The sequence below is a fragment of the Lampetra fluviatilis genome, chromosome 68 (genome assembly GCF_964198595.1).
Source record: "Lampetra fluviatilis chromosome 68, kcLamFluv1.1, whole genome shotgun sequence".
NCBI lineage: Eukaryota > Metazoa > Chordata > Hyperoartia > Petromyzontiformes > Petromyzontidae > Lampetra > Lampetra fluviatilis.
In genome coordinates, this window is record NC_136342.1 from 5,158,206 (window position 1) to 5,171,767 (window position 13,562).

A 13,562-nucleotide genomic window follows, 5' to 3' on the forward strand; every position below is an offset into this window, starting at 1 on the left:
AACAACGAAAAACCATTGCGGATGGCCACGTGGAATGTTCGAACGCTCACTGCGGAGGAGAGGCTGCCACTCCTCTGTCGGGAGCTGGACCGGTACCGCCTGGATCTCTGTGGCATTCAGGAGGTCCGGTGGACCGGTTCTGGCTCCTGCCACCATGAGGGGTGGACAGTCCTCTACTCGGGGCAGGAGACTGCCAAACAACAGGGTGTGGCTCTTCTTCTGAACAAAAGAATGAAGGGGGCGTGGGAGCGTGGCGGTGAGGTGTGGGAAGCTGTAAGCCCCAGGATACTTTGGGCTCGCCTTCCCATCAACCAGAGGCGAGGAGTGGTGGTCGTGGTTACTTATGCCCCCACCGAAGACGAACATCCGTGGAGGGATGCAGGCAAAGCCGATGAGTCAGACGCTTTCTATGACCTCCTGTCACAGGTGCTGGCTAAAGTGGCCACTCGGGACAGAGTCATCTTGTTGGGTGACTTCAATGCCCGAGTTGGTCATGATGCTGGCACCTGGTCTGGAGTGATTGGAAGGCATGGGCCAGATCAGCTCAATAATAACGGTAGGAGGCTGCTAGATTTTTGTGCAGCCCATGGGCTTGTAATTACCAACACGCTCTTCCGGCATCGGCGCATCCACACAACATCATGGATACATGCCGGGTCCAAGCAAGAACATCTGCTGGACTACATAGTGACGGACCAGCGGATGCGAGCCCATGTCCTTGACACCAGGACCTACCGTGGAGCTGATCTGACTTCTGACCATCGACTAGTCATCTGTAAGATGCGCCTGCCATTCTTCCACTCCGGTGGTGGGTGTACACCCAGGACCCCATTCCAACCAAAAGTGGCCTGGTCTCAGCTAGCTGATGAAAGTTGCAAGCGAGAATTTCATCATTGCTTGCAGCTGGGGTTGGCATCGTCCCCCACTCCACCTGATGTCGAGGGTAAATGGGCGAGGTTTAAGACTGTGACTCATGCAGCTGCAATGGCTGCTTTGGGTACGCGGTCCAGACCTCCCCAGAAACCCTGGCTGACGGAGGAGGTGTTCAGGTTAATTGAGAAAAAGCGACAGGCCCACTCTCATCGCCTACAGCATCCCACGTCAGAGAATGAGGAGGTTTACCGCAGCCTTCGCTCGGAGGTTCGGAGAGCCGTGAGGCGCTGTAAGGATGGGTGGTGGTCGCGGGTTGCTGAGGAGATAGAGTCTGCCTCAGTGGCCCGCGATCACAAATCCCTATTTAACTCCATCAAAAAAGTAACCTGCAGCGCCACACCTATTACCATCATTAGAGGAAAAAACGGTGATCCAATCTCCGACCCCCAGGAACAGGTTTGCAGATTTGCTGAGCATTTCTGTGAGGTCCTGGGGGAGGGAAAATCTCTCAGCCAGGAAAACATCATGGCACAAAGTGGGGATAACCCTGCTGAGGCTGCGGTGCTTCAAATATTGGAAGAGGTCACCACCTGTGAGTGGCTGGCTGAGGTACCAGCTGTTGAGGAAGTACTGAGGGCGATCCGGAGTCTGAGACCAGGGAAGGCACCGGGCAGAGATGATCTCCCAAGCGAAATGCTGAGGGAGGGTGGCGTTTGTGCACAGACTGCCCTATATGACATCATAACAACAGTCTGGACTACTGGACGGGTTCCGCAGGACTGGAAGGATGCCCTGGTGGTCCCCCTCTTTAAGAAGGGGGACCGTACCGACTGTAACAACTACAGGGGCATCTCCCTCCTCAGTGTGCCGGGTAAGGTCCTGGCAAGGATTATTCAACATCGCCTTGCTAGGCACGCTGAGGAGAGGCTTGCGGAGCCCCAATGCGGTTTCAGGAAAGGGCGGTCCTGCACAGATGCCATATTTTCTGTCCGTCTGCTACAGCAGAGGTGTAGGGAATTCCAAAAAGACCTACATCTCTGCTTTATTGACCTGGTCAAGGCCTATGATACCATCAGTAGGACTGGGCTCTGGGTTGTTCTTCGTGCTTTCGGAGTCCCTGACCCTCTGCTCACGATCATTAAGGACCTTCATGATGGTGAGCGGGCCCGGGTAAAACTACGTGGCCGGGAGTCGGAGCCTTTCCCTGTACACCTTGGGGTGCGACAGGGATGTCCTCTGGCTCTCACATTATTTAACATCTATTTCGACTGCGTAGTTCGTGAAGCCTTCAATAGCTGTACCGGGGGAATTACCATTTGGTACAGATATAATGGGAGGCTGATCGACGCCCGGGTGCGATCAAGGGATGGCTCCCTATTGGTCAACCACGTTATGTATGCCGATGATGTGGTAATAGCTGCTCATTCAGAAGAGGAGTTGGAGACGCTGCTGCTGAGACTGGAGCGTGCCACTAAGAGGTGGGGCCTTACCATCAGCCCCATCAAAACTAAGCACCTGCCTGGGTATTTTGTACCATCGGGCACTCCACCCCCACAACTCCCAATCGGTGATGGGGCAGTTGTGGAGAGAGTGGAGAGTTTCCCATACCTGGGCAGTGTGCTTATGACCGGCTCCAGTTTATCAGCAGAGGTCTCACTCCGAATCAGTAGAGCGGCAATATCTTTTCATCGGTTGCGTAACGCTGTGTGGAAGCTACCTGGTCTGTCGCTCCGCACGAAGCTTCAGGTCTTCTCGGCCACGGTCATTCCCTCCCTTCTCTACGCTTGCGAAACGTGGACCCCCCTAGTGGAGCATCTTCGCCGGTTGGAAACATTTAGGCTGGCCTGCCTACGATCCATCCTGGGTTTAACCCGGCTGGATTGTGTGAGGAGCTCACAAGTCCTTGAAAGATCTGGGCAAAGTCCCATCAGTGAGCTCCTCCGGCAGGCAAGGCTGCGTTGGCTGGGTCATGTAGCCCGCATGCCCAGCCACCGCATGCCTAAACAGCTTTTGTTCGGCCGGATCGAGGGGGCTAAACGGGCGCGGCACGGGCTAGAGAAGAGATGGAGTGATGTGGTACAGGAGGACGTGGAGGTGAGTGGACTTGCCGATGACTGGTACCAGCGGTGTCAAGATCGGCCTCAGTGGAGGAGGCTCGTGAAGGACGCTACTGGGCAGTTGGAGGCAGTCGCCCTCCAACAACAACGGAGGGCAGAGGAGCGACGCTCACAACAACGAGCGGAGCGCCGGGTGGCTAAAGCACAGCAAGTTGGCACAGTAGGGGGCACAGGTGGTGCATCAGCCAGTCATCTCGGTCATCTCGGTCAGTCGACCCGTGGCACCTGGGTCTGCCCCGTGACCTCCTGCCAGCGGGCGTTCGACACTTCACGTGGCCTCAGGGTGCACATGGCCTGGCACAAGCGTCGTGGTGACGTCACCGCCACTTAGTGGCGAATGGCGGTTGTTGTTGTTGTTGTTGTGTGAGTGTGTGAGTGAGTGAGTGTGTGTGTGAGTGTGTGAGTGAGTGAGTGAGTGTGTGAGTGTGTGTGTGTGTGAGTGTGTGTGAGTGTGTGAGTGTGTGAGTGTGTGTGTGAGTGTGTGTGTGAGTGCGTGCGTGAGTGTGTGAGTGTGAGTGTGTGCGCGTGTGTGCGTGCGTGTGAGTGTGCGTGTGAGTGTGTGTGTGTGCGCGTGCGCGTGTGTGTGTGTGTGAGTGTGTGCGTGTGAGTGTGTGTGTGTGTGCGCGTGAGTGTGTGTGTGTGCGTGTGTGTGTGTGTGAGTGTGTGTGAGTGCGTGTGCGTGTGCGCGTGTGTGAGTGTGTGTGTGTGCGTGTGTGAGTGTGTGTCAGTGTGCGTGTGAGTGTGTGTGTGTGCGCGTGCGTGTATGAGCGTGTGTGTGTGAGTATGAGTGAGTGTGAGTGAGTGAGTGTGAGTGTGTGTGTGAGTGTGTGAGTGAGTGTGTGAGTGTGAGTGAGTGAGTGTGAGTGTGTGTGTGCGAGTGTGTGTGTGTGTGTGTGCACGTGTGCGTGTGTGCGTGTGCGCGTGCCGTGTTGTCGAAGTTGCCGATGCTGCAGTTGCACTCGGTGGCGCCGTAGAACTCCCCGATCTGCGGCACGCGGAACCGTCTCGTGAACTCCCTCCACACCGGCGCCCGCAGGCCGTTGCCCAGCGCCAGCCGGACCGCGTGACGGCGCTCCGCTCCGCTCTCCGGCTGGTTCAGCAAGTAGCGGCACGTCTCGCCAATGTACTGCACGATCTGTGGGGACGCACGCACGGAGACACGCATCAACAACAACGACAACAACAACCGCCATTCGCCACCAAGCGGCGGTGACGTCACCACGACGCTTGTGCCAGGCTGGGTGCACGTCGAGGCCACGTGAAGTGTCGAACGCCCACTGGCAGGAGGTCACGGGGCAGACCCAGCAGGTGCCACGGGTCGACTGACTGAAATGACCGAGATGACTGGCTGATGCACCACCTGTGCCCCCTACTGTGCCAACTCACTCACTCACACACACTCACACACACTCACTCACACACTCACTCACACACACTCACTCACTCACACTTACTCACACACTCACTCACTCACACACACACATACACACACTCACACACCAACAACAACAACCGCCATTCGCCACTAAGTGGCGGTGACGTCACCACGATGCTTGCGCCAGGCCATGTGCACCTTGAGGCCAGGTGAAGTGTCGAACGCCCGCTGGCATTAGGTCACGGGGCAGACCCAGCAGATGCCACGGGTCGACTGACCGAGATGACTGGCTGATGCACCACCTGTGCCCCCTACTGTGCCAACTTGCTGTGCTTTAGCCACCCGGCGCTCTGCTCGTTGTTGTGAGCATCGCTCCTCCGCCCTCCGTTGTTGTTGGAGGGCGACTGCCTCCAACTGCCCAGTAGCGTCCTTCACGAGCCTCCTCCACTGAGGCCGATCTTGACACCGCTGGTACCGGTCATCGGCAAGTCCACTCAGCTCCACGTCCTCCTGTACCACATCACTCCATCTCTTCTCTAGCCCGTGCCGCGCCCGTTTAGCCCCCTCGATCCGGCCGAACAAAAGCTGTGTAGGCATGCGGTGGCTGGGCATGCGGGCTACATGACCCAGCCAACGCAGCCTTGCCTGCCGGAGGAGCTCACCGATGGGACTTTGTCCAGATCTTTCAAGGATTTGTGAGCTCCTCACACAATCCAGCCTGCTGGTTAAACCCAGGATGGATCGCAGGCAGGCCAGCCTAAATGTTTCTAACCTGCGAAGATGTTCCACTCGGTACACACGCGGAGACACACACACACACGTACAAGCACGCAAAGACACACGCACACACTGGCACACACACGTACACACTCACATGGAGACTCACATGGTGGCGATGGTGGCGGTGGAAAGTGGTGGTAGACATGGGGGCAGTTGTGGTGATGGGGGCAGTTGTGGTGATGGTGGTTGAGTTGGTGGTTGAGGTGGTGATGGTGGTGCAGGTGGTGGCGGTTGTTGGTGGTGGTGGTGGTGATGGTGGAGGTGGTGGTGGTAGTTGTGGTTGTGGCGGTTGTGGCGGTGGTGGTGGTTGTGGTGGTGGTCGTGGTGGTGGTAATGGTGGTGGAGCTGGCGGTTGTGGCGGTGGTGGCTGTTGTGGAGGTGGTGATGGTGGTGGTGGTGGTGGTGGCAGTGGTGATGGTGGTGGTGGCAGTGGTGGTTGTGGCGGTGGTGGTGATGGTGGTGGTGGCAGTGGTGGTGGTTGTGGCAGTGGTAGTGGTAGTGGTGGTGATGGTGGTGGTGGTGGTGGCGGTGGTGGTGGCGGTGGTGGTTGTGGTGATTGTGGTGGTGATGGTGGTGGTGATGGTGGTGGTGGTGGCGGTGGTGGTGGTTGTGGTGGTGGTGGTGGTGGTTGTGGTGGTGGTGATGGTTGAGGTGGTGATGGTGGTGGTGGTGGAGGTGGTGGCGGTGGTGGTGGTGGTGGTGAAGGTTGTGGTGGTGGTGCTCACCGTGCAGTTGAACTTGACACAGTCGTCCCAGAATCTCGAGGCTGAGAACTTCTTGCGGATGACGACGGTGAGTCCGTGTAGCAGGCACTGCCCCACCCCCACAATGTTGCCTGCAAAGACAAAGGTGCCCCGCGTAGCCTCAGCAGAGTGTCGGGGCAAGTGCTGTTGGCGTGTAGCAGCAGCACCACCTATGCAGGTTGGACACGGTCACTCACACAAAGACAAAGGTCTCCCGCGTAGCCCGCACATACTGTTGGGGGCAAGTGCTGTTGGCGGGCAGTGGCGCCGATGAAGGCCGGCACCACCCCAGCCGCCTTTGTCTCCCTAGTGGTGATGTGAGTTGGTGGGTGGGCGGGTGGGTGAGAGTGCGGGTGAGTGGGCAGGTGAGCGAACGGGTGAGCGAATGAGCGGATGAATAAGCAAGCGAGTGAGTAAGCAAGCGAGTGAGTGGGCGGGTGAGCGGGTGAGTGAGCGGGCGGGTGAGTGAACAGGTGAGTGAGCAGGTGAGTGAGTGAGTGGGTGGGTGGGTGAGCGGGCGAGTGAGTGAGCAGGTGAGTGAGCAGGTGAGTGAGTGAGTGGGTGAGTGAGTGAGTGAGTAAGTGAGTGAGTGAGTGAGTGGGTGGGTGAGCAGGTGGGTGAGTAGGTGAGTGAGTGAGTGAGTGAGTGGGTGGGTGAGCAGGTGGGTGAGTAGGTGAGTGAGTGAGTGAGTGAGTGGGTGGGTGAGCAGGTGGGTGAGTAGGTGAGTGAGTGAGTGGGTGGGTGAGCAGGTGGGTGAGTAGGTGAGTGAGTGAGTGAGTGGGTGGGTGAGCAGGTGGGTGAGTAGGTGAGTGAGTGAGTGAGTGGGTGGGTGAGCAGGTGGGTGAGTAGGTGAGTGAGTGAGTGAGTGAGTGAGCAGGTGAATGGGCAGGTGGGTGAGCAGGTGAGTGAGTGAGTGGGTGGGTGAGCAGGTGGGTGAGTAGGTGAGTGAGTAGGCAGGTGGGTGAGCGGGTGGGTGAGCAGGCAGGTGGGTGAGCAGGTGAGTGGGCGAGCTGGTGGGTGAGCAGGTGAGTGAGCAGGTGAGTGAGTGGGTGGGTGAGTAGGTGGGTGAGTGGGTGGGTGAGTAGGTGGGTGAGTAGGTGAGTGAGTGAGCAGGTGAGTGGGCAGGTGAGTGAGTGTGCTGGTGGGTGAGCGTGCTGGTGAGTGAGTGGATGGGTGAGTGAGCGGGCGGGTGAGCGGGTGGGTGAGCAGGTGAGTGAGTGAGCGGGTGGGTGAGTGAGCTGGTGGGTGAGTGAGCGAGCTGGTGAGTGAGTGGGTGAGTGAGCAAGTGGGTGAGTGAGCGGGCGGGTGAGTGAGCTGGTGAGTGAGCAGGTGGGTGAGTGAGCTGGTGGGTGAGTGAGCGAGCTGGTGAGTGAGTGGGTGAGTGAGCAAGTGGGTGAGCAGGTGAGTGAGCAAGTGGGTGAGCGAGTGGGTGGGTGAGCAGGTGGGTGAGTAGGTGGGTGAGTGAGTGAGTGAGTGAGTGGGTGGGTGAGCAGGTGAGTGAGTGAGTGGGTGGGTGAGCAGGTGGGTGAGTAGGTGAGTGAGTGAGTGAGTGAGTGAGCAGGTGGGTGAGTAGGTGGGTGAGTAGGTGAGTGAGTGAGCAGGTGGGTGAGTAGGTGAGTGAGTGAGTGAGTGAGAGAGTGGGTGAACAGGTGGGTAAGCAGGTGGGTGAGCTGGTGAGCTGGTGAGTGAGCTGGTGAGTGAACTGGTGGGTGAGTGAGCAGGTGAGTGAGTGAGTGAGTGGGTGGGTGAGCAGGTGGGTGAGTAGGTGAGTGAGTGAGTGAGTGAGTGAGTGGGTGGGTGAGCAGGTGGGTGAGTAGGTGAGTGAGTGAGTGAGTGAGTGAGTGAGTGAGTGAGTGAGTGAGCAGGTGAATGGGCAGGTGGGTGAGCAGGTGAGTGAGTGAGTGGGTGGGTGAGCAGGTGGGTGAGGTGAGTGAGTAGGCAGGTGGGTGAGCGGGTGGGTGAGCGGGCGGGTGGGTGAGCAGGTGAGTGGGCAGGTGAGTGAGCGAGCTGGTGGGTGAGCAGGTGAGTGAGCAGGTGAGTGAGTGGGTGGGTGAGTAGGTGGGTGAGTGGGTGGGTGAGTAGGTGGGTGAGTAGGTGAGTGAGTGAGCAGGTGAGTGGGCAAGTGGGTGAGCGAGTGGGTGGGTGAGCAGGTGGGTGAGTGAGTGAGTGAGTGAATGAGTGAGTGAGTGAGTGGGTGGGTGAGCAGGTGGGTGAGTAGGTGAGTGAGTGAGTGAGTGGGTGGGTGAGCATGTGGGTGAGTAGGTGAGTGAGTGAGTGAGTGAGTGAGTGAGTGAGTGAGTGAGCAGGTGAATGGGCAGGTGGGTGAGCAGGTGAGTGAGTGGGTGGGTGAGCAGGTGGGTGAGGTGAGTGAGTAGGCAGGTGGGTGAGCGGGTGGGTGAGCGGGCGGGTGGGTGAGCAGGTGAGTGGGCAGGTGAGTGAGCGAGCTGGTGGGTGAGCAGGTGAGTGAGCAGGTGAGTGAGTGGGTGGGTGAGTAGGTGGGTGAGTGGGTGGGTGAGTAGGTGGGTGAGTAGGTGAGTGAGTGAGCAGGTGAGTGGGCAAGTGGGTGAGCGAGTGGGTGGGTGAGCAGGTGGGTGAGTGAGTGAGTGAGTGGGTGGGTGGGTGAGCAGGTGAGTGAGTGAGTGGGTGGGTGAGCAGGTGGGTGAGTAGGTGAGTGAGTGAGCAGGTGAGTGGGCAGGTGAGTGAGCGTGCTGGTGGGTGAGCGTGCTGGTGAGTGAGTGGATGGGTGAGTGAGCGGGCGGGTGAGCGGGTGGGTGAGCAGGTGAGTGAGTGAGCGGGTGGGTGAGTGAGCTGGTGGGTGAGTGAGCTGGTGAGTGAGCAGGTGGGTGAGTGAGCTGGTGGGTGAGTGAGCGAGCTGGTGAGTGAGTGGGTGAGTGAGCAAGTGGATGAGTGAGCGGGCGGGTGAGCGGGTGAGTGAGCAGGTGGGTGAGTGAGCTGGTGGGTGAGTGAGCTGGTGAGTGAGCAGGTGGGTGAGTGAGCCGGTGGGTGAGTGAGCGAGCTGGTGAGTGAGTGGGTGAGTGAGCAAGTGGGTGAGCAGGTGCGTGAGCAAGTGGGTGAGCGAGTGGGTGGGTGAGCAGGTGGGTGAGTGAGTGAGTGAGTGGGTGGGTGAGCAGGTGAGTGAGTGAGTGGGTGGGTTAGCAGGTGGGTGAGTAGGTGAGTGAGTGAGTGAGTGAGTGAGTGAGTAAGTGAGTGAGTGAGTGAGCAGGTGGGTGAGTAGGTGGGTGAGTGAGCAAGTGGGTGAGTGAGCAGGTGAGTGAGCAAGTGGGTGAGTAGGTGAGGGAGCGAGCTGGTGGGTGAGCGGGCGGGTGAGCTGGTGAGTGAGCTGGTGAGTGAGCAGGTGGGTGAGTGAGCTGGTGAGTGAGTGAGCTGGTGAGTGAGTGAGCGAGCTGGTGAGTGAGCGGGTGAGTGAGCAAGTGGGTGAGCGAGTGGGTGGGTGAGCAGGTGGGTGAGTGAGTGAGTGAGTGGGTGGGTGAGCAGGTGAGTGAGTGAGTGGGTGGGTGAGCAGGTGGGTGAGTAGGTGAGTGAGTGAGCAGGTGAGTGGGCAGGTGAGTGAGCGTGCTGGTGGGTGAGCGTGCTGGTGAGTGAGTGGATGGGTGAGTGAGCGGGCGGGTGAGTGAGCGAGCTGGTGAGTGAGTGGGTGAGTGAGCAAGTGGATGAGTGAGCGGGCGGGTGAGCGGGTGAGTGAGCAGGTGGATGAGTGAGCTGGTGGGTGAGTGAGCGAGCTGGTGAGTGAGTGGGTGAGTGAGCAGGTGGGTGAGTGAGCTGGTGGGTGAGTGAGCTGGTGAGTGAGCAGGTGGGTGAGTGAGCTGGTGGGTGAGTGAGCGAGCTGGTGAGTGAGTGGGTGAGTGAGTGAGTGGGTGGGTGAGTAGGAGGGTGAGTGGGTGGGTGAGTAGGTGGGTGAGTAGGTGAGTGAGTGAGCAGGTGAGTGGGCAAGTGGGTGAGCGAGTGGGTGGGTGAGCAGGTGGGTGAGTGAGTGAGTGAGTGAGTGAGTGGGTGGGTGAGCATGTGGGTGAGTAGGTGAGTGAGTGAGTGAGTGAGTGAGTGAGTGAGTGAGTGAGCAGGTGAATGGGCAGGTGGGTGAGCAGGTGAGTGAGTGGGTGGGTGAGCAGGTGGGTGAGGTGAGTGAGTAGGCAGGTGGGTGAGCGGGTGGGTGAGCGGGCGGGTGGGTGAGCAGGTGAGTGGGCAGGTGAGTGAGCGAGCTGGTGGGTGAGCAGGTGAGTGAGCAGGTGAGTGAGTGGGTGGGTGAGTAGGTGGGTGAGTGGGTGGGTGAGTAGGTGGGTGAGTAGGTGAGTGAGTGAGCAGGTGAGTGGGCAAGTGGGTGAGCGAGTGGGTGGGTGAGCAGGTGGGTGAGTGAGTGAGTGAGTGGGTGGGTGGGTGAGCAGGTGAGTGAGTGAGTGGGTGGGTGAGCAGGTGGGTGAGTAGGTGAGTGAGTGAGCAGGTGAGTGGGCAGGTGAGTGAGCGTGCTGGTGGGTGAGCGTGCTGGTGAGTGAGTGGATGGGTGAGTGAGCGGGCGGGTGAGCGGGTGGGTGAGCAGGTGAGTGAGTGAGCGGGTGGGTGAGTGAGCTGGTGGGTGAGTGAGCTGGTGAGTGAGCAGGTGGGTGAGTGAGCTGGTGGGTGAGTGAGCGAGCTGGTGAGTGAGTGGGTGAGTGAGCAAGTGGATGAGTGAGCGGGCGGGTGAGCGGGTGAGTGAGCAGGTGGGTGAGTGAGCTGGTGGGTGAGTGAGCTGGTGAGTGAGCAGGTGGGTGAGTGAGCCGGTGGGTGAGTGAGCGAGCTGGTGAGTGAGTGGGTGAGTGAGCAAGTGGGTGAGCAGGTGCGTGAGCAAGTGGGTGAGCGAGTGGGTGGGTGAGCAGGTGGGTGAGTGAGTGAGTGAGTGGGTGGGTGAGCAGGTGAGTGAGTGAGTGGGTGGGTTAGCAGGTGGGTGAGTAGGTGAGTGAGTGAGTGAGTGAGTGAGTGAGTAAGTGAGTGAGTGAGTGAGCAGGTGGGTGAGTAGGTGGGTGAGTGAGCAAGTGGGTGAGTGAGCAGGTGAGTGAGCAAGTGGGTGAGTAGGTGAGGGAGCGAGCTGGTGGGTGAGCGGGCGGGTGAGCTGGTGAGTGAGCTGGTGAGTGAGCAGGTGGGTGAGTGAGCTGGTGAGTGAGTGAGCTGGTGAGTGAGTGAGCGAGCTGGTGAGTGAGCGGGTGAGTGAGCAAGTGGGTGAGCGAGTGGGTGGGTGAGCAGGTGGGTGAGTGAGTGAGTGAGTGGGTGGGTGAGCAGGTGAGTGAGTGAGTGGGTGGGTGAGCAGGTGGGTGAGTAGGTGAGTGAGTGAGCAGGTGAGTGGGCAGGTGAGTGAGCGTGCTGGTGGGTGAGCGTGCTGGTGAGTGAGTGGATGGGTGAGTGAGCGGGCGGGTGAGTGAGCGAGCTGGTGAGTGAGTGGGTGAGTGAGCAAGTGGATGAGTGAGCGGGCGGGTGAGCGGGTGAGTGAGCAGGTGGATGAGTGAGCTGGTGGGTGAGTGAGCGAGCTGGTGAGTGAGTGGGTGAGTGAGCAGGTGGGTGAGTGAGCTGGTGGGTGAGTGAGCTGGTGAGTGAGCAGGTGGGTGAGTGAGCTGGTGGGTGAGTGAGCGAGCTGGTGAGTGAGTGGGTGAGTGAGTGAGTGGGTGGGTGAGTAGGAGGGTGAGTGGGTGGGTGAGTAGGTGGGTGAGTAGGTGAGTGAGTGAGCAGGTGAGTGGGCAAGTGGGTGAGCGAGTGGGTGGGTGAGCAGGTGGGTGAGTGAGTGAGTGAGTGAGTGAGTGAGTGAGTGAGTGAGTGAGTGAGTGAGTGAGTGGGTGGGTGAGCAGGTGAGTGAGTGAGTGGGTGGGTGAGCAGGTGGGTGAGTAGGTGAGTGAGTGAGTGAGTGAGTGGGCAAGTGGGTGAGCGAGTGGGTGGGTGAGCAGGTGGGTGAGTGAGTGAGTGAGTGGGTGGGTGAGCAGGTGAGTGAGTGAGTGAGTGGGTGGGTGAGCAGGTGGGTGAGTAGGTGAGTGAGTGAGCAGGTGAGTGGGCAGGTGAGTGAGCGTGCTGGTGGGTGAGCGTGCTGGTGAGTGAGTGGATGGGTGAGTGAGCGGGCGGGTGAGCGGGTGGGTGAGCAGGTGAGTGAGCGGGTGGGTGAGTGAGCTGGTGGGTGAGTGAGCTGGTGAGTGAGCAGGTGGGTGAGTGAGCTGGTGGGTGAGTGAGCGAGCTGGTGAGTGAGTGGGTGAGTGAGCAAGTGGGTGAGCAGGTGAGTGAGCAAGTGGGTGAGCGAGTGGGTGGGTGAGCAGGTAGGTGAGTAGGTGAGTGAGTGAGTGAGTGAGCAGGTGGGTGAGTAGGTGGGTGAGTGAGCAAGTGGGTGAGTGAGCAGGTGAGTGAGCAAGTGGGTGAGTAGGTGAGGGAGCGAGCTGGTGGGTGAGCGGGCGGGTGAGCTGGTGAGTGAGTGAGCTGGTGAGTGAGCAGGTGGGTGAGTGAGCTGGTGAGTGAGTGAGCTGGTGAGTGAGTGAGCGAGCTGGTGAGTGAGCGGGTGAGTGAGCAAGTGGGTGAGCGAGTGGGTGGGTGAGCAGGTGGGTGAGTGAGTGAGTGGGTGGGTGAGCAGGTGAGTGAGTGAGTGGGTGGGTGAGCAGGTGGGTGAGTAGGTGAGTGAGTGAGCAGGTGAGTGGGCAGGTGAGTGAGCGTGCTGGTGGGTGAGCGTGCTGGTGAGTGAGTGGATGGGTGAGTGAGCGGGCGGGTGAGCGGGTGGGTGAGCAGGTGAGTGAGTGAGCGGGTGGGTGAGTGAGCTGGTGGGTGAGTGAGCTGGTGAGTGAGCAGGTGGGTGAGTGAGCTGGTGGGTGAGTGAGCGAGCTGGTGAGTGAGTGGGTGAGTGAGCAAGTGGATGAGTGAGCGGGCGGGTGAGCGGGTGAGTGAGCAGGTGGGTGAGTGAGCTGGTGGGTGAGTGAGCGAGCTGGTGAGTGAGTGGGTGAGTGAGCAGGTGGGTGAGTGAGCTGGTGGGTGAGTGAGCTGGTGAGTGAGCAGGTGGGTGAGTGAGCTGGTGGGTGAGTGAGCGAGCTGGTGAGTGAGTGGGTGAGTGAGTGAGTGGGTGGGTGAGTAGGTGGGTGAGTGGGTGGGTGAGTAGGTGGGTGAGTAGGTGAGTGAGTGAGCAGGTGAGTGGGCAAGTGGGTGAGCGAGTGGGTGGGTGAGCAGGTGGGTGAGTGAGTGAGTGAGTGAGTGGGTGGGTGAGCAGGTGAGTGAGTGAGTGGGTGGGTGAGCAGGTGGGTGAGTAGGTGAGTGAGTGAGTGAGTGAGTGGGCAAGTGGGTGAGCGAGTGGGTGGGTGAGCAGGTGGGTGAGTGAGTGAGTGAGTGGGTGGGTGAGCAGGTGAGTGAGTGAGTGAGTGAGTGGGTGGGTGAGCAGGTGGGTGAGTAGGTGAGTGAGTGAGCAGGTGAGTGGGCAGGTGAGTGAGCGTGCTGGTGGGTGAGCGTGCTGGTGAGTGAGTGGATGGGTGAGTGAGCGGGCGGGTGAGAGGGTGGGTGAGCAGGTGAGTGAGCGGGTGGGTGAGTGAGCTGGTGGGTGAGTGAGCTGGTGAGTGAGCAGGTGGGTGAGTGAGCTGGTGGGTGAGTGAGCGAGCTGGTGAGTGAGTGGGTGAGTGAGCAAGTGGATGAGTGAGCGGGCGGGTGAGCGGGTGAGTGAGCAGGTGGGTGAGT

The 13,562-nt window shown here is 59.6% G+C and overlaps 1 protein-coding gene across 5 annotated transcripts in view; it reads right to left on the reverse strand.

Moving 5' to 3' along the window:
• The window catches only part of LOC144952557 (long-chain fatty acid transport protein 1-like), a 115,423-nt gene that overhangs the window by 24,108 nt on the left and 77,753 nt on the right, over window positions 1-13,562 (reverse strand). For all 5 annotated transcript variants that reach the window (XM_078883015.1, XM_078883018.1, XM_078883016.1 and 2 more), the window contains exons 8-9: window positions 5,871-5,980; window positions 3,916-4,125 (exon numbers count right to left, since the gene is read on the reverse strand). In XM_078883015.1, the coding sequence (XP_078739141.1) occupies window positions 3,916-4,125; window positions 5,871-5,980 (320 nt within the window). The remainder of the gene's footprint in view (window positions 1-3,915; window positions 4,126-5,870; window positions 5,981-13,562) is intronic.